General features: G+C 35.9%; 3 protein-coding genes and 1 non-coding gene across 5 annotated transcripts; 3 read left to right on the top strand and 1 right to left on the bottom strand.

Moving 5' to 3' along the window:
- Positions 1 to 888: 888 nt before the first annotated feature.
- On the bottom strand, positions 889 to 4,210 carry LOC118267229 (troponin C, isoallergen Bla g 6.0101). 2 transcript variants are annotated; one of them, XM_035581090.2, is made up of 6 exons: positions 4,072 to 4,210; positions 3,938 to 3,965; positions 3,212 to 3,355; positions 2,229 to 2,354; positions 1,497 to 1,628; positions 889 to 1,172 (listed from the first exon to the last, which is right to left on the bottom strand). In XM_035581090.2, the coding sequence occupies exons 1-6, from the start codon at positions 4,072 to 4,074 to the stop codon at positions 1,144 to 1,146; spliced, it is 462 nt and encodes a 153-aa protein (XP_035436983.1). In that variant the 5' UTR covers positions 4,075 to 4,210; the 3' UTR covers positions 889 to 1,143. The 2 variants fall into 2 exon arrangements, with proteins under 2 accessions (XP_035436983.1, XP_035436982.1); XM_035581089.2 differs by lacking the exon at positions 4,072 to 4,210 and having other exon boundaries at positions 3,938 to 3,980.
- Trnah-gug (transfer RNA histidin (anticodon GUG)) lies at positions 2,445 to 2,516 on the top strand. Its single transcript has one exon. It is a non-coding gene; the product is annotated as a tRNA-His (tRNA).
- A 10,698-nt stretch (positions 4,211 to 14,908) lies between the features above and the next one.
- LOC126912184 (uncharacterized) lies at positions 14,909 to 16,749 on the top strand. The gene has a single exon (XM_050703158.1). The coding sequence runs from the start codon at positions 15,622 to 15,624 to the stop codon at positions 16,738 to 16,740; it is 1,119 nt and encodes a 372-aa protein (XP_050559115.1). The 5' UTR covers positions 14,909 to 15,621; the 3' UTR covers positions 16,741 to 16,749.
- Positions 16,750 to 17,060: 311 nt separating this feature from the next.
- LOC126912189 (uncharacterized) lies at positions 17,061 to 21,133 on the top strand. Its single transcript, XM_050703163.1, has 2 exons — positions 17,061 to 19,076; positions 20,533 to 21,133. Exons 1-2 carry the CDS (start codon positions 17,061 to 17,063, stop codon positions 20,950 to 20,952), a joined length of 2,436 nt encoding a protein of 811 aa, XP_050559120.1. The 3' UTR covers positions 20,953 to 21,133.
- Positions 21,134 to 21,429: the final 296 nt, after the last annotated feature.

Genomic DNA, 21,429 nt, shown 5'->3' with positions numbered 1-21,429 from the left:
GTGTGTTGCCGGCTTTTTGGGGTTAGGAATTTAAGGATTGTTGGGGAATTAGGCCTTCGGTAACCTCACTCACATAGTCATACACACACAAGGTTTGTTTCAAATCGGTTTTCTGTGAGTAAAATTTTTAAATGTAACTGACCCAATTTTAAAACGAAGTATTCGAAATAGGACCAGTTTTTTTTTAAATTTCGACCTACTTACATATATGCTGCCAGTTTTAATTGATTAGGCTGTTATTTTATTATCAGGTTTAATATGCCTACTGTAATTTCGAGGTCTAGACTATAATATACATATTTTATTATCTGTATTATTACAAATACAGTTTGAATGCATTTATTTGTTACACATGTATAAATTACCTATCAACTGTTCTAATAGCTCAGGCAGTCAATTGCTGAACTGATGCATTTATTATAAGTAATTTGATTACAATAAATAATAATATCTATAGATAGCTCAACAAATTATTATATAGGTACTATTATTTTATTTTTGCTGTGTGTGCCTAATTTTTACGATGACTGATGATGTTTCAAGTGACTGCAGGTTTAATTAATTAATTACAATCCATTGCATTATTGCATAGCTATTTGATGATATACATTTTTTTTGTGGTATTGGGGTTTTAAGTTACTACTTTCCTAGACATAAAATTTCTAGATTTGTTTTGTCACATGTATAAAAAATACTAAACTATTTGGTTCATGCTATATTCAAATGCATTGCTAAAAAAATTAATAACTTGGATGGACTTTCAGTTTCCTTCATACACCGCCACCTAGTAGGTATTGTACAAAGTGCAAGTAACTACAGTCTTAGTAGTTCTCGAATCGTTCACTAGATGTCGTGGTTATGGGTAAAGGAAAATAGAAATTAAAACAGTTTGTAATTTCAATATTTGCTTTTAATAAAAATACTGCGCGCAGCTATTTAGCTTATTAAATTAAAATTGTTCTTTGGTTTTCGAAACACATAGCAAGCCTTTGGTTATGAAATTATAGTTTTTTCCATAGCAAAAGCATTTGTTTTAGTGTTCCGTCGTTATCTTATCTAGTTTACTTACAACTATTAATAATTAGGTACATTTTTTATTTACAATTTGATTAATATTATCCTATAACACTGATATTGATGAATTTATTCTCCTGTCATTACTTCAAGGAATTCTGAAACAAAAATAATATGATAAAGTCACACGTGTGTAACATGGTCACAATCACAAAACTATTTTTTAGATATCAGAATACTTAGAAACCTATTTGTACTCAGTTTTGGAGTGTTATTAAGAAAGTCTACATTATGTAAAGAAAATTAATAGCTATTCTGATTTCAGATTCAAGTCACTATAGTAGGAGTAGGAACGGTGTGGTTTTTAGTCAGTTTAAGAGACTGACACTCCCTTCCGCCTCACCCAAGACGGGAGAAGTAATTGAACGATATTGCCTCTCTCAAAAAAATTTTAGTTTGTTAAATAATATGATGTAACTTACCATCAAAGTCCACAGTTCCTGATCCATCAGAATCAATTTCATCAATCATGGTGTCCAAGTCCTCAGCTGAGATGGTGTTGTCCAACTCCTTGAAGATCTCTTTCAACACATCTGTCGTGATGTAACCGTTTCCTGGAGCAAATCATATAAAATTGAGTAACTAAGTAGATCATAATAGGGTATTATCCTACTAGTCAAATTCAATACTTTTATCGAAATGTCAAAAACGTTACTTTTCTATGAATTTTGTATGACATTGCAAATTATGACGTCATAATTTTTTTGCGTCAAATAGCATACTTATTACGCAAAAAATAGCAAGAAAAATTAAATAAATAAGTATATCGTCAAATGAATGAATGAAAATACGATTATTTTAGGATATTTTATTATATTGAAATTTATTTTTATCCTAGGAAACTACCCAATTATTATTGTATAAACGAAAGATGGTTTAATAAATATAAGGTGTTCAAAAATTATCTGCCTCTGTTACGGCTTTAATGGGAGGGAGTGTTATATTTGAAGATTAGAATAGTGAAGTAATTTAGATAGATCGAGAACATAAAGAAGTTAAATAAACATTGAGTCTGCCTTATATAGAGTCCTATTCTTGAGTCTACTACCTTATACATATAGAGTTAATATTCTTATATTATAAACACCTGTTTAATTTATTTTTTTAAGTAAATTAATAGTAATAATGTACTGTAAAATCTTTTTGTATCGTACCTTCTTTGTCGTATAACCTAAAAGCTTCTCTTAATTCCTTCAACATAGCTTCATCGTCTTCTTCTTCTTCTGTCAAGAACTTAGCAGCTAATGCGCAGAAATCTCTGAACTGTAATTCACCCTTTCCTGTAAACAATTATGACGTCATAGAGATATAAACAAATTGCCGCGTCGAACGTGGTTACTAATTTCGACAAAGAATTACATGCCTCGGTAGCCGTGATCGTCTAGTGGTTAGGACCCTACGTTGTGGCCGTAGTAACCCAGGTTCGAATCCTGGTCACGGCAATGTGAAAACATTGTCACGGTGGGGCTTATTTTTTTTGGTTTGATTCTTTTTGTTATTTTTTACGGTTTTTTTTATTCAAATGTACTCATATTATTATGTCCTTTTATAAATAGACTCCCTTCATATAGGCGTTTTTGTAAACAGCAATGATACCTTTTTTATTGTAAGATATTTTCTAGAAAAATGTTTCTTAATAAACAGTATTGATAAGATTATAATTATTATATTCAATATAATTAAATTTGTAAGTTAAATTGTGTACAATTTTAATCGTCGTCGCCGCGTTGAGTGAAGCTAATACTTTTGATAAAAACGCCATCTGCCGGGCATAATACATACTACTAAACAAGATGGCGCACTAACATTAAATACTACTAGCGCCATCTACGATGTTGGACGACATTTACATGAAGCAGAATGTATTTGTGTGACTTTGTAATAAAATATATAAGTACACAAATACATGATGAAATTAGTTTTTGTGCTGTTTCTTACTAGATATAATTGTACTTTATGGATAACTGAAGTAATAATATGTTATGATGCTAATGTAAACTATACCAATAATACAACTGAGTGTGTAAATATAGAGATCCTCTTCCGAGATCGAGATCTTTTTGATGTAGTTGGGGTGGTTGGGTATGGTAGGAATGGTTGACTTGATTTATATGCTATTGATGGTCATTGAACTCACCATCGACATCAACTTCAGTGATGATTTCTTTTAGGGTGTCTTCATCCAGTTCATGACCTAACATTTCCAGGATCGTGCCAATCATGTCAGTGCTGATAACTCCTTTCTTCTCATGATCAAAAGCATCGAAGGCATTTTGCAGAACTGCATTCAAAGAAAAATATAATTATTTTTATTGAAGGAAACAGGAAACATAGAAGTAGTTACCTAACTCAATTTTGCAACGCACTTCATATTAAGAATCATAGCATATTTATTATACCTAGAGTATTTCTGAGTTCTGAATTTACGATCTATTTTATATGATTACTATGTTATTTAATTTTAATATAATCATACCTATCTTATTACTTGATATACTTCATCAGTTTACTAGCAATTCAGTAAAGGACTTTAATTACTTATCAACATTATGTTTCACATCGGTATTACACAAACGGTGAAGGAAAACATGGTGAGAAAACCTGGGCTTATAAATTCTAATTATGCCAAACTGTATTGAGCAAGCGTGGTGATTAATGCTCAAACCTTCTCCATGCGAGAAGAGGCTTTGGTTAGCAGTGGCCACTTATAGGCTGTTTGTGTGATGTAATATGTTTTACATTAAATGTGATGTGAGAGCTTTTTGAGAAACGTTTAAAATTGAAATTTTTCTTTAAAATTTATTACGAAATCCAATATTAATATGACAAGATAGTAATGTTAATATGTAATAAGAAAACTTACGCTGAATCTGACTCTTGTCAAGTTCCTCCTGTAGGCCACGCATGAAAGAAAAGAAAAGTATAATTAAATAACAGAACAACATTATTGTGTTTATAAAACAAACTGTGAAAAGTCCGTATGGTCACTGCACCCACCATTTTATTTTGATGTCACAACAGCACTGAAAGTCTACAGGTAATGTAGCAGGAATTGATTCAGTCTATCTAGACGTAGACCGTTTATATAACTCCGGATCGACTTAGTTCCGCCTAGGTGGAATAGTTCAGAGATCGCCAACCTTTTAGTGACAGATTTATTCGTCTTGAATTTCTTGGACAGATCTTAAACATCAGTATTTATATTATAGCTTTCGTGATACATACTAAATTAGTAATTATGTTTTTCGCCATACTTACGTAATTATTTGACAAGGGACTCGATTATTTTCAAAAATATCAATCTCAGTTATAGCTCGGACTCTGGAATTGTGCCCACTATATGACAATAGCCTCACCCCCTATTACATGGGACTTATAACACAACTACGGACGTATATTGTATAGCGGCATCACGTGTCGTAATCTGCCTACCCCTTCGAGGATAAATGGTGCAACATTACATATCTCCAGTTCAACGTTACATATAAATTTTTAAATACTCAACCATTTATTATAGAGCAGACATGGGACTCTATTAAGCATTATAAACTACCAATTAACCATTCTCTATACAGCCGTAGCTACACTACATCATTTTAGTAATAAACATAAACAAAAGAACTCATTTTACTTACTGAATATCTGAATAATAAAAGCCAGACTCCTTTGAAACTGAAATAAATAGCAAAACATTTTCATATTAGCGTTAGTTCAAAAGAATATTAACTTCAAATGAAACTATTTCTATTTAATTAGATAGAATATTATATTAGAAGAACAGAATATAACATGAGATTATAACTTAATTAGCTGGTATTTTAGTAACTTATATTAGGTAGCTTTAGTATACACTAGAAATATTAGGATAAAATAATTGAGGCGCAAATTAGCTCCGTCTCATATAGTCGTTAATTTTAGTGTTCGCTAGTAAACAGAAACTGTAGACTAAAATATTTCTTTACAACATGTACCTAATAATTAAAATTATATAAAAAAATATAATAATTAATAACTAACTTAAAGCATCGAAGAAACTCTCCTCATCGGAGTCGTAAAGTTGGATGCCCAAAAGACTGGCAGCATTGCCACGTTGAATGGCATGGTGGGAAACCTTCAAAAGGCGCCTAGCTTTTTGGGAAAAAATACTAGGGAATGTGGGATTTTTACGTCAATAAATCCACCCCGGTGGCCACAATCAGCACCGATAAGGGGCACCTTGACCTCTAACTAGACCTGCTCCGGAGCCCCTGTGGATAAATTAATGTACCTAATTTGAACTTGAGTACTCTAATTAAATTTAAATGGGTTCAATATTTTATTATTCTTTCATTATACCCTAAAGTTAGAATAACACTGCTGTTGTGTAAATTTATTGTTGCTCATAAAATAAGGTAACATGAGACATTTGGTACTAAACTCGTAGTAATAATTCGAGCAATTAAGATACTAAATTAACTTCCTTATTCTTCTTGAGGGTGTCGTAAAAGAGATGTTTTGTAATACGATACCTTTACTTACAATTTGGTTGTTTCCTCAATCCGTATTCCTCTTTGTTTTGCTCTTGTAACCGACTTTTGATATAGATTGCCGATACCTTATTATTGGTTCCATACATTTTGTAATGAAGAAGTTTTATAAGTTTATTGGTATGATAATCGTGTGAAGCGTACACATCTATGCAAGATAAAATAGGTACACGATTTTTTTTTATTATTTTACATACAAAAAAATATGAAATTGATGTAAACTGCACCATCTGCGGCCTTTTTAAGTACATTTTGGACTCTAAATGCTTTTTTTGAAGAGAAAAATTCATGCTTGGCAGCAAATATTCTGTATGTTCGCAATCAATTAAGCTGTCACGTCCCAATTTTAAGCTGAACAGTGGCATTTTTCCAAATGATACAAGCTACCAGAACAGCAGTACCTACCTGTAAAAATCTCTTCTTTGGAAATTCCAAGCGTTCATGGAACCATTTCTCCTATCTGTCTGTCCGCACGTCAGAGCCCCGTTTCTTGAAGACAGCTTGACGTGACAGGTAGATCTTCTATTTTGCGGCACGTCTTGCATACACCTTGTGGCCACCAAATGGTACCTATGATTTAAGCGACGACATATTGAATCATCATGAAGCTACACTGATACATTTATGTGATTATTTTAAGTTTGAATTGACATTGAGTAATGCCTTTCAGTTTAATTGCCCATGTAACGACCACAAAAGTGTTAGTGTGGTTTAAAATTCTTATTGTAGCTTTACAGTCAGGCTGACAGTTGTAAGCCAGCTTTTCAATGCATCTCGGTTTTATTAGACAAAGGATTTACGATATTTTACCAATGAGTTATTTTTTCCAAATAGCAATTGTTATCAACATTATTATAGCAATAATAAGAATACCTAACAGATGACCTTTATTGAATAGAGGAAATAACAAATTGTTGGTCAATATTCATTGGGTCATAGTTACATGTAACTAATGGTACAACTTATTTACTATACTTACCAAACGTAGCACCTGTTATTTGCAAGGGCTGGCAGACGTCGAGCGAGGGTTTTCGCCGCCCAATCAGAAATAAATCCAAGCGTACGGCACTTCGCGTTTCGTCAGCGCCTTAAAGAGCCATTAAACCAACACGGATGGAACCCACTAGGGCCGATGCCTGATATGGAGTCACGGAAGTCCTAGAAACGGAGTGGTTTTTAGTCAGTAAGAGTCTGACATCCCCTCTCGCCTCACCCAATTTATCCAAAGAGAAAAAAAGCGCCCGCTTTTTTATTATTATAGTATGCTCGTGTTTAAGTCAATATTACACAGCATTCTCATAAAAATACATGTTACTATTCACCTTGCTACATTTACATACTTTCGTTAGCACTTTTATACATAAATAAATTCAATAATGTTGAAATGTGAAAATATCTGACATTTGCCCCAACCTTTTCATAAACGGATCGAAGTTATTTTTGTACCGACCTTTTAATTAACTGTAGAGTGTTTTAATCTATCTACCTTGTTTGTGTATTGATCCTGAAAACTGCTACTATCCCTAGATTGTATTTCTGGGTTTAAGATAAACTAAAAATGTCCGATAGTACCTATCTAGAAATCGATTACTGCTTTGTAAGATTAATATCTCCCTATTTGGAATGGGTATATTGAAAATATTGAGCAAACACATGGCCATGTTTTCTCCTTAAGGAAAGCCACGTTAAGAATGGAGAGTGTCTTTTACCATCTTACTTTATTAATTCTAATCATTAATATGTTTAATACATAAATCTTATTAATGTTTCATACCTAATCTCGTATTAAAAGTATAACACCATCATTCAATCAGCTCATATCAGCGTATAGCAACAAAACATTACCGTTCTACCTAGAAATGTCTAACAAAAATTAATAATTGATGTTCTTCAATCAATTAGCCGAGTTGGTAGCTCCTGCCTGTCACGATGGCATGCTGCTTGGAATGCCTGGATCGTGACGCCCAATGTTAACGACAGGGCCGCCCTCTGCGGGACTATTAATAAATCATCTCTATAAACGCTTCTTTGACACTTCGATACATCAAGTTGTATACATTCCCAGTTTAATTCATTTCTGGTTTATAGTCGTTTCCCGAACTATTAATATTTTTGTGAATTAATTTGAAGGTATTAACCCGTAGTATGCTGGGAGTGCAGATCTATGTGAGATACAATGACTTTTGTATTGTGTCTCACATACCATCAGCATACAAGAGGTTTAATCCGGAGCTGCGGACTACCTAGCCGGTTTACCGGGGCTTCGGATCGACAAGCAGGAGTTGGAACGGGTGATTTTTAGTCAGTAAGAGTCTGATATTCCCTCTCGCCTTTCCCTGGCGAGAGAAGTAATTGGATGATTTTCCCTTCTTAAAAAAAGCATACAAGAGGTTAAACATTGTAAAACGTTTCTAGAAACAAAATATGTTTACAGTTCCTGAAAATACTTAGTGTAATGAGATAACCATGTGCACCTGTGGTGTTTCATCTGTTCATCGTGCATCTACAGTGTAAAAACAGAATTATTGTCCAAGTTGATTATTTTAATATTAATCAAGACTGTGTATTTGCATTTTCTTTAGTGTGTGTTTGTTGAACTGCTTATATTTTTTAAACTGCGGTTAATGAATAGTGCTTGTAAAAGTTATCTTAACTGACTTGTTTGTCCAGACATATTTATATTGTAATATTTTTAAAATCAAAATGTATATTTACCAGCGCATATTTCTAGTGTAGTGTAATAAAATTAATAAATTTTCATTGAGTGGTGTTCAGATTTTTGTTACCAGACATATTTTAATAGTTAAAAATTATTACAAGGTATTTTTAAGCATAACTAAAGTTGTATTAAAACATGTTTTTATGAATATTCTATTTTACAATTTATTTTACAATTCAGGCATCACAAAAAGTTTCGAAAACTAAAATAGATAAAAAGTAAAAACAACATTTTGAAGATTACTAAAACTTAAATGAAGCAAAAATTAAAGAAGCTTGACATTAAACTGAGCTCAGTTTTTTTCAGTTTATCTTACATTATACATTAATTATTTTATTTAACACAGTCAAATAGAGGACTCGCTATAATTGTAATTTATTTTATTTATTTGACTTGTAAACTCAAGGGAAAATCTTGAGATTTGGGATGAATTTTGAAAAATACACCATTTAAAAAACATCGCAATCTGAATAGTATTGACTGTCAGATTCTTCATGCGTGCTTTAGCCTAGAAAGTCTTCGTTCCATCATCGTAATTCTACCAAATTATTGAAATACAAGTGTAGGTCTTACTAATTTGCGTTCAGTTTGACACCAGTTTTTATTAATTCATGCCACGAGGCGACTATGTTAAAAAATACACGGCCCACCTGATAGCAAGTAGTTTCTTGTTCAGTTTTCTTAATAAGGATATTTATCTACTGAGTTTTAGATCAAATGAATGTGAAATATTATAAAGTTGAAGTTTAAATGTAGATATATTGTTAATCTTTACTATATTTTCGTAAAGTACTTATAAATACACTCAGAAACATTAATTATATTTAGCATTTACCTATTATTAACGTATCATGAAACCAAATTCATAGTCTTGAGCTTTGTACTCCAAATATAGAATTAAGTGCTTAACAGTAACTGTAGTACTTGGTGTGACGTCACTGTCGTTATCACACCCATGACCTTTCTACCACCTAAATTATAGTATTCATCAAGGCTAGGCGTCACCGGAAATACTAACGTTTTCTAAAGGGAAGGTGCCAATAAAAAGTGTCACTAAGTCATTTGCAAACCACTATACTAGCCATTGTTTCTGTACGAGTATTATGATAATAATAGATGGCTGACACTTGGGCGTCCCTCGATGCATCAACAAAATAAGCACAAACTTGCAACATCATTGTATACTTATGAGCAGTAGCGAAGACACACTTGATTAAACATGCAGTTCATACCTAATAACGCGCAGCGGCCTGTCTTAATTTCAATCGATTTATTTTTTATTTTTTTATGTTATAAGCTGGTAAATGAGAAGACGAATAACCTGATGGTAAGCAATCGCCGCCCGACACACCAGAGGCGTTACAAGTGCGTGGCCAGCCTTTAGTGGGTTAGGAATTTAAGGGTTGATGGGGAATTGGGATTCGGGAAGATTGGAAGGGGGATAATTGGTAAATATTTTTGTTTTAATGCAGGCGGGTAAAATTTTTTAAAATGTGTGTCTGGATATTAATATTATTTGTATTTGATGTATTTCATCTATGGTATTTGATTAATATTTATAATTTTAAAATCTATTTACTAGTGATTAAACAGATTGCATATTCAGTTTGTGAAAACATATAGTACATACATTTATATATATTTACTATACATATATTAACATATATTATAAGAATAAGAATAATGTTTACTAAGGAACTTCACAATCATGGTATTAATACTATATCATAAATAAATAAATTAATTACAGCAGAGAAAAGTTTCAAAATCCTTGTTTTCTTTTACCTTTCAGCCTAGATATATAATTAAATTAAATTTAAACTAAATATAAATTTCTATAACAATCAATTACCTTAATTCTCCATCACCTAACGTCAAGTAATTTGCACACCAAGACTATAATTACGGGTCAATGGGATCGTCGGGAGCGACCGGCTAACCATGACGTAATTTCCGGTGCCGGTACAATATGAACTATGAAAGCTTGCTAGGAAGTAACTGAACTCAATAATCTATGGTAATGGATTAACCATCACATTCAAGATTGCGATGAAAATTACGCAGAAAACGTGCGAATCGAAATTATAATAAAACTGGATGTAAAAGTAAAATAATGATCAGTGTAGGTAACTATATTAGCACTGCTTTCACAAATATGTTTTTATTTTTATTTGTTTTTTTATGTGACAAGATAATATTACACGCACAAACGCACACACTAATATAAACACATACACACGTTATTAGTTTTTTTATAATTAATTCTACCAATGTTATTGAAAATAGCGTGAAGTCACATTTCTGTACCATCCTTTTTAATAAAACCTAATGTCATATTTCTTTAACATCTCAATTGTGTAAAAATCTCCGTTATGTATTTTCCAACAAGGTTTTATTATACACGGGGCCTTGTACCAATACTAAAGTCCAAATTAGATTACGAACATATAGTTGTTCCAAATCTGTTCCAATCTGATTACATGCGAGCTTCCATAATTTATAAGGCGGAATTCCAGATTACATAAAGGTATAGTAATGTCGTGTATTATTGTATTTATGCGAAGTAATACGAGCACAAAATAGACTGAATTGCCTGTATCAATACGGTTTAGGTATTCTAGAATTATATTAAGGTACATATTTTAGTTAGCTTCATCAGCGGTTTCGACCGCGATCTCGTCGGATAAGTGTCCTATGTGTTATTCCAGATTATAATCTACCCCTGTTCCACTGTTCCAAATTTAATCCCGATCCCTTCAGTCATTTTGACGTGATTGAGTAAGAAACACAGAAACTCATAAACATTCGCATTTACTCGTATAATATTTGTAAAGAAAATTGCAGGAGCCCTTAAGTTCTTAAAAAGTGAACCTCGATATGATGATATAGTCAATTAATTCTTTGTCTTTCAACAATTAAGATTTGAAAAAGCCAGCCTCTCCATTTATAAACATTTTTAAATAATCATAACAGTGTGAACACTGTAAAAAGACACTACATTTCTATTCTCGAGTTTAGCATTTATGATTCACTTTTCCAGTTTAAAAGGCTCATTTTGCACTTTGCAGAGTATTCTTGCTTGTTCCAAATCTTTAACATTTACATTATATATTATATATATTATAAAGTTAACAACGATTTTTAAATGAATAATTTTTTAAATGAAATTAATGAATTATGCGATCGACGCGTCCTTCAAACCATCAAGAAAATAACGTACTCCTTTTTAACAGGCCGGCAACGCCCCTGTGCCTCCCCTAGTGTTGCGGGTTTCCATGGACGACGCTGATGGCTTACCATCAAGTGACCCGTCTGTCCCCCATTGCATAATAAAAAATCTCTACAACATAATAATATATACTTAAACCCTCCATTTTCGCAAAGCACGTACTTGCCTGTTGCATGTAATAAATTGAGCCAGCTGTGAAGTTGGATTGGGTTATAAAACCAGTGCTCCAAATTTTAGGTTTAATTTGTTTCGTGTGAATGAGGTTAGGTTGGGTAAAGTTCACGACACCCATCTCTGGTATGAAATGGCAATTGAGCAGGGATTGTTTGAACATATAAATTGTCAGAAGTCACTTAATTATACACTTTTTTTCCTTTATGGGAATGATTTACACTTCTCATTGATGCCAACTTAAGATCCTTTGTCCATCCGGAGCTGCGGGTAATGTAAAAGGTTATCGGGACTTCGACTCAAAACAGGCGAATGAACGGAGTGGTTTTTAGTCAGTAAGAGTCTCCACCTCACCTCGCTCAAGGCGGTAGAAGTCAATGGATGATTTTCCCCCCTTAAAAAAGGGCTAGGCTAACCACGCGAAGTGGTTAGGCTAACCACTTAAAACAGTGAAGTAATCAAAATATTTACAGATATTTTAGATACATTAGAATTTACATAATATTTAACTCAGTATTATATAGGGTGCTTTTCCATCAATCATCATTTTCATCATGTGCAATGTAGCTATGCTACGAAGTTGTAATAGCTAAGCTGTGAAACTATGTGACCATTTCCACCGATACTAAGCTATGTAGTTGTGCGAGAAAGATGCGCAGCTCGAGTATGCGATGTATCGATAGTAGGGAAGCCACCCATAGCACGCATCTTTCAACATAAAAAACATAATTTAGCTGAGTCTATTTCCACCAGTGCTAAGCTATGATGAATATGATTGATGAAAACTAAACACATTCACAACAACGTAGCATAGCACATCGGTTGAAAAAGCACCCTTACACAGAAATACTGTCTGACTTATGATGAAAAGTGCCTTTGCAAGGGAAAATCACAAACAAGATTAAAAATAATCGAATGATCTCGTCGTTCGTTTGAAATATTGCAGAATATCGTACATCGTACATCTCGTATGTTTACTTAGCGTAGCGCTCACATCTAAACAAGATTACTGTTGTTTATTATTGATACGAATAACATATTGACAAGACTTCGAAAGGCAGTTTGTTATGGAATGAGATCAAGATGCTGGGAATATTGTTATTCATTGCTTGATGTACAAGTACAGATAGGTAAATAAGTTTATATTAAAATAATAGCAACAATACTGTAGTATGTTTAAAATAAAAATGCATTTTATAAAATTACATCGTAGTTCGATGAAGACAGTGTTTGTTCAAACACGGTGCCATCTGCACGATTGGCGCGGTGGCTGGGCTGGTCTTGCTACGTGTAGCGGGTTCGATTCTTGCACGGAACAACTCTTTGTGTGATCTACAAATTGTTGTTTCGGGTCTGGGTGTCATGTTTGTAAACGCACCCACGACTCAGGAAAAAATCCTAGGTCCTATAATTTTGCAACAATTACGACATGGTAATTGACATTTAATACCTCATATTATTTGTATTTTTTATTTTAGTTTAAACTTTAAATCCCCTATAGGGCACCGAACTGGCAAGACACTTTAACACACTGGAAATTATAGCGTTTAATAATATAATTATTATACATATGTATACGTACGTGTCAAAAGTACTAAAACCCGATCACATCTATCAAAATCCTTCAACAATACAATTCAAAACAAGTCTCAGTATAAGTTGGTGGTTGCCAGTGCCTGGCAGTGTGGCAGTGTATGTATTGCGGTTGACTGCATTTCACCAACACGCCGGCTCTCGACACCTACAGCGTAAACTGCTCTTGTAACGAAGTGCATGCGAATATGTGGTCTGACTGAGATTTCCACCTAACCGAATAATCCTAACTACTAAAGGTTCTCGCGATGTGTTGTGATGTTGATTGAATGAAATTCGTATTAAACTATTAGTATTTTTTTTAAGTTTCTTATCTTACATATCCCTCAATACTATTACAATACATTATTATGTTTTTCGGATGACTCGCGTAACTGTTTGAAGAGGAGAATTTGACTAATTTCAAGTCATTCCAGAGGTTTAGCATTAAAGCTATAAAACGATCCTTAATACATTATATTTGAGACAGCTTTAGATATAATATGGGTTCTCTGATATTCCCAAATAAAATACTGCTAGCTAATCAATTAATAACATAATTATATTAAAGTACATTGAAGTAATATCCAAAAAACAAATTGATTTACTTTAACTTATATTATACAGCGTGACTTTGAATTCGACGTATTCCTCTCGGGAGGTGATAGTACAACTAATTTCCTACAAAAATAGCCCTGAGGTCCTTGGGCGGAAAGTGGCTAGTTTCTGAGATATTCAACATTTTTGGTTTTGGTAAAAATATCCCGAATTGATTACAAAAACATCAATAAATAAAAAAATACTGGTTGGATTTTAGTTATTTTAGTTTTAATCAGTTGCCAAAACATCAGTTATCATTTGTAAATACTAATAATGACAGAAATATCATTCGTTTTAAAATAGCAAGTAATTTCCTATGAAATTTTGTTTTGTTTCACTAATTTGGTCAATAGTAAACTGGATTTATTTCGAAAAAATATATGACACTAAGCGTACAAACTATTAGAAAAACTTCCTTGGTTTATTAGCTACCCAGAAACGTAAAATTATTTACAACATTCCCAAAAACAAATGAATTAATTGATGATAAGTAGAGTGTAAAGAGAAAAGGGTAATTTGAAAAACATCTTTATTTGCAAAATTTAGTTCAAAATGATCTTCCCTACGACGAATACATGCCCGAACACACTTCCTTATCCCTATGACGTTCACTCTTGGGCTGAATATGCGTTTTATTTCGTAATTATCTTCAAATATGTTTCGGAGAAGAATTACGATACACGGCCAATTCCTTCTGTATAAACAAGTAAAAATCATGTAAAAATCAACCAGAGTTAGATTCTGGACACCGCGCTTGCCATGTAGTTGGACCGCCCTACTAATCCAATGCCTGAGAATCAATGATTTCGACCATTGCCGCACAGTAGTTCGATAATGCACTTGACAATCGTCATGTGGAATAAATTCGTCAATCAAATTAATAAATTAATTCAATAAGTAGAATAAGTTCATTCATCTTGTTTCTAAATTCAAATTTAAAACAATGACCCTAGCACATTCCTTAATTTTTTTTCATAATTCTCACCATTTAAATTGTTGGATGAAAAGTAGGGTGTTCTGGCTTAACATTCGTGTCGACCAATCACCAGACTGCACTAACGATGACGTCGTACGGTGGACCGCGAATCGCGTTGCATTTGTCGCCCGTAGTATTTAAGTTCTATGTTAATTTTTTATTCGGCCATTACATTCTTTGCTCTCACGCAACCAACATCTTTCATTCATCACTCCAAAACCTCAAACCTCATCATTCATCAGCTTGCTTACGAAAGCCACTCACCGCTGCTGCTACATTTTGATCCTTCGACACCGCATACTAATTTGGACGACGCCGTATCCTGCTTTTTGGCCTATACATTCGCCAAACCGCTACAAGATCGTCGAGCGACCTTTGGACCGTGGACCCCTGCACGTGGCGGATCGAGTTGAAAACGCTGTAATCGGGACAAGATTTGAGGAAATAAGCTGCCTGACGGACAACTGGGGCCCAAAGAACTATTTGGAGGCCAAGCGCATATCGGAACTGCAGTTTTGGTGGAATTTCATCGATCATCACACGCAATCGGTGGGGCCAATCCTTACTCTTTTCCTTCACCTCCTAATCTATTGGTGCTATACTGTGTCTGTATTCTAATTTCAGTGGAATTACTGCAGTGTATTCTCGGAATATCGTGATTTCCGTCGAAGTCTATTACTACCTGGTGACGTTGCTTGCATCAGTATCGTGACTCGAGAAACCGTGAGTACTCCTCTTTTCACTGACCACCAAAATGTCCACTGAATCTGCCAAATCTCGTGATAAATCTCCCATGTTACTTAGTGTAGAAAGTGCTGATTTAGTTCGCGAATTGGTTAGGAAACGTGGAATAGTAAAGGGCAGACTTACTAAATTCAATAATCATTTAGAATCTTTATTAAAAGATGATGACATCTCAAGTAAAAAACGCATCGATTTAAAGCTGAGGATTCAAGCATGTGCTAGTTTACTTGCTGAATTTAACCACATCCAAACTAAAATAGAAGAAAGAGTAGCAGATAGTGAGTTAGATGCGCAATTAACGCAACGTGAAATATTTGAAGATGATTACTACGACTCAATAGCACGTGCTGAGTCTATCCTGAACGTTGATGAGTTCGCTGACTGCTCCGGGTCGTGTCGAAATCATAGTCATAATAGCAATCATAACCCTAGTTCAGTTAAATTACCTGTTATTTCTATGCCTACGTTTGACGGTTCATATGAGCACTGGCTTGAGTTCAGAGATACATTTACTTCGCTTATTCACGATTCCAAAGATATTTCTACCATTCAAAAGTTTCACTATCTCAAATCTTCACTAAAAGGTGATGCAGAACTAGTTATACATTCAATAGAATTTTCTGCTAAAAATTATCAAGTTGCGTGGGACTTATTACTCAATCGATACAATAATTCCGATCTATTAATTGATAATCATCTTGATGCTTTGTTTTCTATACCTCCAATAACTAAAGAGTCCCCTTCGTTAATTCGAAAACTAATTGATAATGTGTTAAAAAATATACGTGCATTAGTTATCCTAGGGGAACCTGCTGACACTTGGGACACACTGACTATTTATCTTATCGTTTCCAAGTTAGATAAAGTTACCAAACGAGAATGGCAAGCTCATAAATTTAGATTATCACAACTGAATGAAAACAATTCTAAGTCGCGATTAACGCTTAGTGACATTATTGGTTTTCTTCGTAACACAGCGGACGTACTGGATTCATTGCAGCGTTCACATGGCAAAGACGTACATAACACTGAGAATAAAAAACAACACAAAAATCTCACAACACGTCACACTGCAATGTTTCCAGCGAGCCTGACAAAACGAACGATAACCGTTCTAAATCTTGTTTAAAATGTAACGCGAATCATCGTATATACAAGTGCAAAAAGTTTATCGAAAGTAATTTAGACAGTAAACTTAAACTTGTACGCGATCACAACTTATGTGAGAATTGTTTAAATTCAGGGCACTTGGTAACTGAGTGTAAGTTTGGGCCTTGTAGACATTGTAGCCAAAAACATAACTCGTTGTTGCATAATGCTAATAGTTCGGTCGCATGCCATACGTCGACAAACACTGAGGCGAGTACGAGTGGTGCACCGGCGCATCTCCCCGCGCCCGCACCTATTGCCGCGGACTCCGCCCTCTCAATTCAAGTAAACAAAGCACACATGCAAACGGAATCTACAAAGTCCATAGGTGTGCAATCCGTGTTATTATCAACTGCTATTGTTGAAGTAGCCGATGCACATGGCACATACCATAAAGCGCGAGCCCTCCTAGACAATGGCAGCCAGCGCTGTTTTATTTCTAAATCATTATGTCAATTACTTAATTCACCACTTATACAGTCCACTAACGAAGTTCGCGGCGTAGGTGACTCGGTAGTACATTGTACGCAAGCTTGTGATATCGTTGTAAAATCCTGCGTCAATAATTCATTTTCTACACGCATTCATTGTTTTGTTTTGTCTAGGATCACGGCATCGATGCCTGCCGTATGTAAATTAAGTGCAAATATCTGTATTCCAGATAACATACAGCTGGCTGATCCACAATTTTTAGACTACAAAACTATAGATATTTTAATTGGTGCTGATAGGTTTTGGGACCTGTTAGAAGACGGAAAAATTCGTTTGTCTAGTGGACCGTTTCTACAGAACACCAAATTTGGCTGGATCATTTCTGGACCTATCGCTATTCAAACGCGTAAAAAGGCACCAATTCATTGCAATATTGTAAATTCACTAGATACGCAACTTCGTCTGTTTTGGGAGATTGAGGACCTACCCAAGGTCAGAGACGTGCAGACTGACGAAGAACGGGAATGCGAGGATCACTTCGTTCGCACTACTACTCGCGGTAGTGACGGGAGATTCTGTGTGCACATTCCATTCCGTCAGTCACCTGAATCCTTGGGAGACTCTTATACCCAGGCAGAGCGTCGATTTCTAGCCTTAGAAAAACGCTTGCAGCGTTCATCAGACTATAAAAGTCTTTACTCCAATTTTATGCAGGAGTACCTCAGCTTAGGCCATATGACACAGGTAGATTCCTACGAATCCCCGTGTTATTTTATGCCACATCATGGTGTGTTCCGCGAGCTCAGCACCACCACCAAGTTGCGCGTGGTGTTTGATGCAAGCGCACCGTCAAGCTCCGGTAAGTCCCTGAATGATTTGCAGCTGGTTGGCCCTCCTATACAGGGTGATCTCATTGCCATTCTTCTCCGCTTTCGGCAGCATAAATACGTTGCGTGCGCCGACGTGGAGAAGATGTACCGGCAGTGCCTAGTAGACGAGGGTCAGCGTAGCTTGCAGATGATTCTGTGGCGTGACCATCCGTCGAAGCCTTTAGGTATTTTTAAATTAAATACCGTGACGTACGGAACCGCCTCCGCGCCTTTTCTTAGCGTTAGGTGCCTAAAACAATTAGCTAATGAATCTCCTGATGCTGACGTTGCTCGAGCCATAAGGGAAGACTTTTATGTTGATGATTTTATAACGGGTTCGGATAATAAATTACTGTTACTTGATTTATGTGACAAAACTCAGAAAACGTTGCAGTTAGGCTGTTTCCCACTCAGGAAATGGATATATAATTTTAGGCGTGATGATGGTAGTCGTTCATCTAGTCAGTTTAAACCGTTAAGTTTAGATGATAATATCAGTTCTAAAACGTTAGGTATAGGCTGGCACAATCTAAGTGATAACTTTTATTTTAACACACAAATTCAAATTGATAATGATAAACCGATTAGTAAAAGGTCTATTTTATCTAAAGTTTCACAAATATTTGACCCACTCGGTTTGTTAAGTCCCGTTATAATAGTTGTCAAAGTTCTTTTGCAACAATTATGGCTGCAAAAAATAGGTTGGGATGATAACGTGCCTGATAGCACGGCGCGCGTATGGAACCGGTTTGTTATTTCATTACAAGCGCTTAACACTATTCGCATTCCTCGCCATGTTATAGGTGCGCATCCTAAGTATATCGAACTTCATGTTTTTAGTGACGCGTCTCAGACAGCGTACGGCGCGTGTATTTATATTCGCACAGTTAATTATGATCTAACAGTAACGGTTAGGTTATTATTTTCTAAATCCAAGGTTGCGCCGTTAAAGCCTATAAGCATCCCTCGGCTCGAACTGTGTGGGGCTTTATTAGGCGCTCGTCTGTATGACAAAGTGCGCGATGCACTACGTTGCAGTCTTAGTAAAATCGTATTTTGGACGGATTCCACGATCGTCTTGGGCTGGCTACACATGAGGCCGAACTAGCTTAAGACGTTCGTTCAAAATAGGGTCGCGGAAATTCATGACCTTATATTAGAGGTCCCATGGCGTCATGTCAGGAGTGAAAATAATCCTGCTGACCTGGCGTCGCGGGGCGTCAGGTTAGAGGAACTTTCATCTTCTAGACTATGGTGGGAGGGTCCTGAATTTCTTTGCAATCCTAATTTTTCAATAGATGATCACAAAGGTCCAGATTCATTTAAAATTCGTGAGTTACCCGAAGTTAAGTCGTGTGTCACCGCAGTCGTAGCTCAGGATTCTTCTGAATCGTCTTTATTCCCGTTTCACCGGTTTTCTCAATTTAAACGTATGAGGCGTGCAGCGGCCTTTATGTTGCGTTTCATTCATAACAGTCGATATAAAAACAACAGGTATGTAGGCAGCCTTAGTGTTGATGAACTACATTTTGCTGATAAGACATTGGCTCGGTTATGCCAATTTGAATCTTATCCAGTTGAATGTAAGGCATTATGCAATAACGGGTCTATTAAAAATAAAAGTTGTTTATCTAAATTAAATGTATTTCTTGACGACTGCAAGATCATGCGTGTAGGTGGTTAATTCTAATGAATTTATTTATGGTAAAAAACATCCCATTGTAATTTCTGGTAAACATTACTTTGCTACTTTGTTGTTTCGACATGAGCACATCCAGCTTTTACATGCTGCTCCTCAGGCGTTACTCTTTCATTTACGCGAATCATGGTGGCCTGTAGGAGGTAGGAACCTCGCTCGTCAGATAGTACATAACTGTGTCATTTGTACGCGTATCCGAGGCAAGACGCTTACGCCTATGATGGGCAACTTACCTGCGGCGCGAGTTACGCCTAGTCTGCCATTCGTTAGGTGTGGGGTTGATTACGCGGGGCCAGTGCTCATCCTGAACCGCAAAGGTAAGGGTGCTAGACTTATCAAAGGGTATATTTGTTTATTTATTTGTTTCGTTACACGCGCAGTACACCTGGAGTTAGTCAGTGACCTTTCCAGCGAAGCATATTTACTAACTTTAAAACGTTTTATTTCACGTCGCGGTAAGCCTGCAGAAATTTATTCCGACAATGGTCGTAACTTCGTAGGTATAATGAATGATTTTTCAAAATTTTTAAATAATTGTAGTTCAGATATTTTAGAATTTGCTCAAAGTCAAAACATTAAATTTCATTTTATTCCCCCTTATTCTCCCCATTTTGGTGGTCTGTGGGAGGCAGGAGTTAAGTCGAGTAAATATCATTTACGTCGTGTGATAGGTAACGCTCACCTTACTTTCGAGGAATACAGCACAGTACTAGCACAAATAGAAGCCGTACTTAATTCCCGACCTTTGTCTCCCCTCTCTCCTGATCCTCAGGACCTTTCTCCGCTTACTCCAGGTCATTTCCTTATTGGCCGACCACTGGCTGCTCCGGCATGCGATGACCTGCGCGATGTTCCTGCCAGTCGTCTCCAGCGGTACCAGAGGGTGGAGCAACTTCGCCAACACTTTTGGACTCGGTGGGCGAAAGAATACATCTCTGAGCTGCAGGTGCGGACCAAATGGAGAGAGAATAAGGATGAGCTTCAACCAGGTTCCTTGGTGGTTATCAAAGACAGTAACCTACCGCCGTTGAAGTGGCAGTTGGGACGTGTTCTGTGTACCGTCCCGGGAAAGGATGGCATATCCCGTGTTGCCGACATACAAACGTCCTCGGGCGTGCTGAGACGCGCATTCACCAACATTTGCCCTCTACTGCCGGAGGTGGACCGGGATGCTGCGACTGAGGACTGTTGAAAGCCACTGCTTCCAAGGCCGGGGGCATGTTCTGGCTTAACATTCGTGTCGACCAATCACCAGACTGCACTAACGATGACGTCGTACGGTGGACCGCGAATCGCGTTGCATTTGTCGCCCGTAGTATTTAAGTTCTATGTTAATTTTTTATTCGGCCATTACATTCTTTGCTCTCACGCAACCAACATCTTTCATTCATCACTCCAAAACCTCAAACCTCATCATTCATCAGCTTGCTTACGAAAGCCACTCACCGCTGCTGCTACATAGGGTCCAATCAAATAATTATTTATGATACCCATGCAAACATTTGAATTAAAACCGTATGCTTCGCACATACGGTTTACTTTTTTCGGATTTTGTTGACTTTTTTGTGGCTAATAATGGATATTGTGATAGTTTATCCAGCACACTATCGAACTACTGTGGGGCAATGGTTGGATACCTTGGTTCCCAGGCGTTATATTGGCACGGGGG

The sequence above is a fragment of the Spodoptera frugiperda genome, chromosome 23 (assembly GCF_023101765.2).
Source record: "Spodoptera frugiperda isolate SF20-4 chromosome 23, AGI-APGP_CSIRO_Sfru_2.0, whole genome shotgun sequence".
Taxonomy (NCBI): domain Eukaryota; kingdom Metazoa; phylum Arthropoda; class Insecta; order Lepidoptera; family Noctuidae; genus Spodoptera; species Spodoptera frugiperda.
The sequence above is the reverse complement of the archived record's forward strand: the minus strand, read 5'-3'. Positions and strand labels throughout refer to the sequence as shown.

Coding starts and splice junctions, on each gene's coding strand:
- LOC118267229 (XM_035581089.2), bottom strand. CDS start 3,980: ATGCGTGGCCTACAGGAGGAACTTGACAAGAGTCAGATTCAGC. Junction 3,356..3,937: donor TGACAAGAGTCAGATTCAGC/GTAAGTTTTCTT, acceptor CTTTGAATGCAG/TTCTGCAAAATGCCTTCGAT. Junction 2,355..3,211: donor CACTGAAGTTGATGTCGATG/GTGAGTTCAATG, acceptor AATTGTTTACAG/GAAAGGGTGAATTACAGTTC.
- LOC126912184 (XM_050703158.1), top strand. CDS start 15,622: ATGTCCACTGAATCTGCCAAATCTCGTGATAAATCTCCCATGTTACTT.
- LOC126912189 (XM_050703163.1), top strand. CDS start 17,061: ATGCAAACGGAATCTACAAAGTCCATAGGTGTGCAATCCGTGTTATTA. Junction 19,077..20,532: donor GCGCTCGTCTGTATGACAAA/GTGCGCGATGCA, acceptor CCTGATCCTCAG/GACCTTTCTCCGCTTACTCC.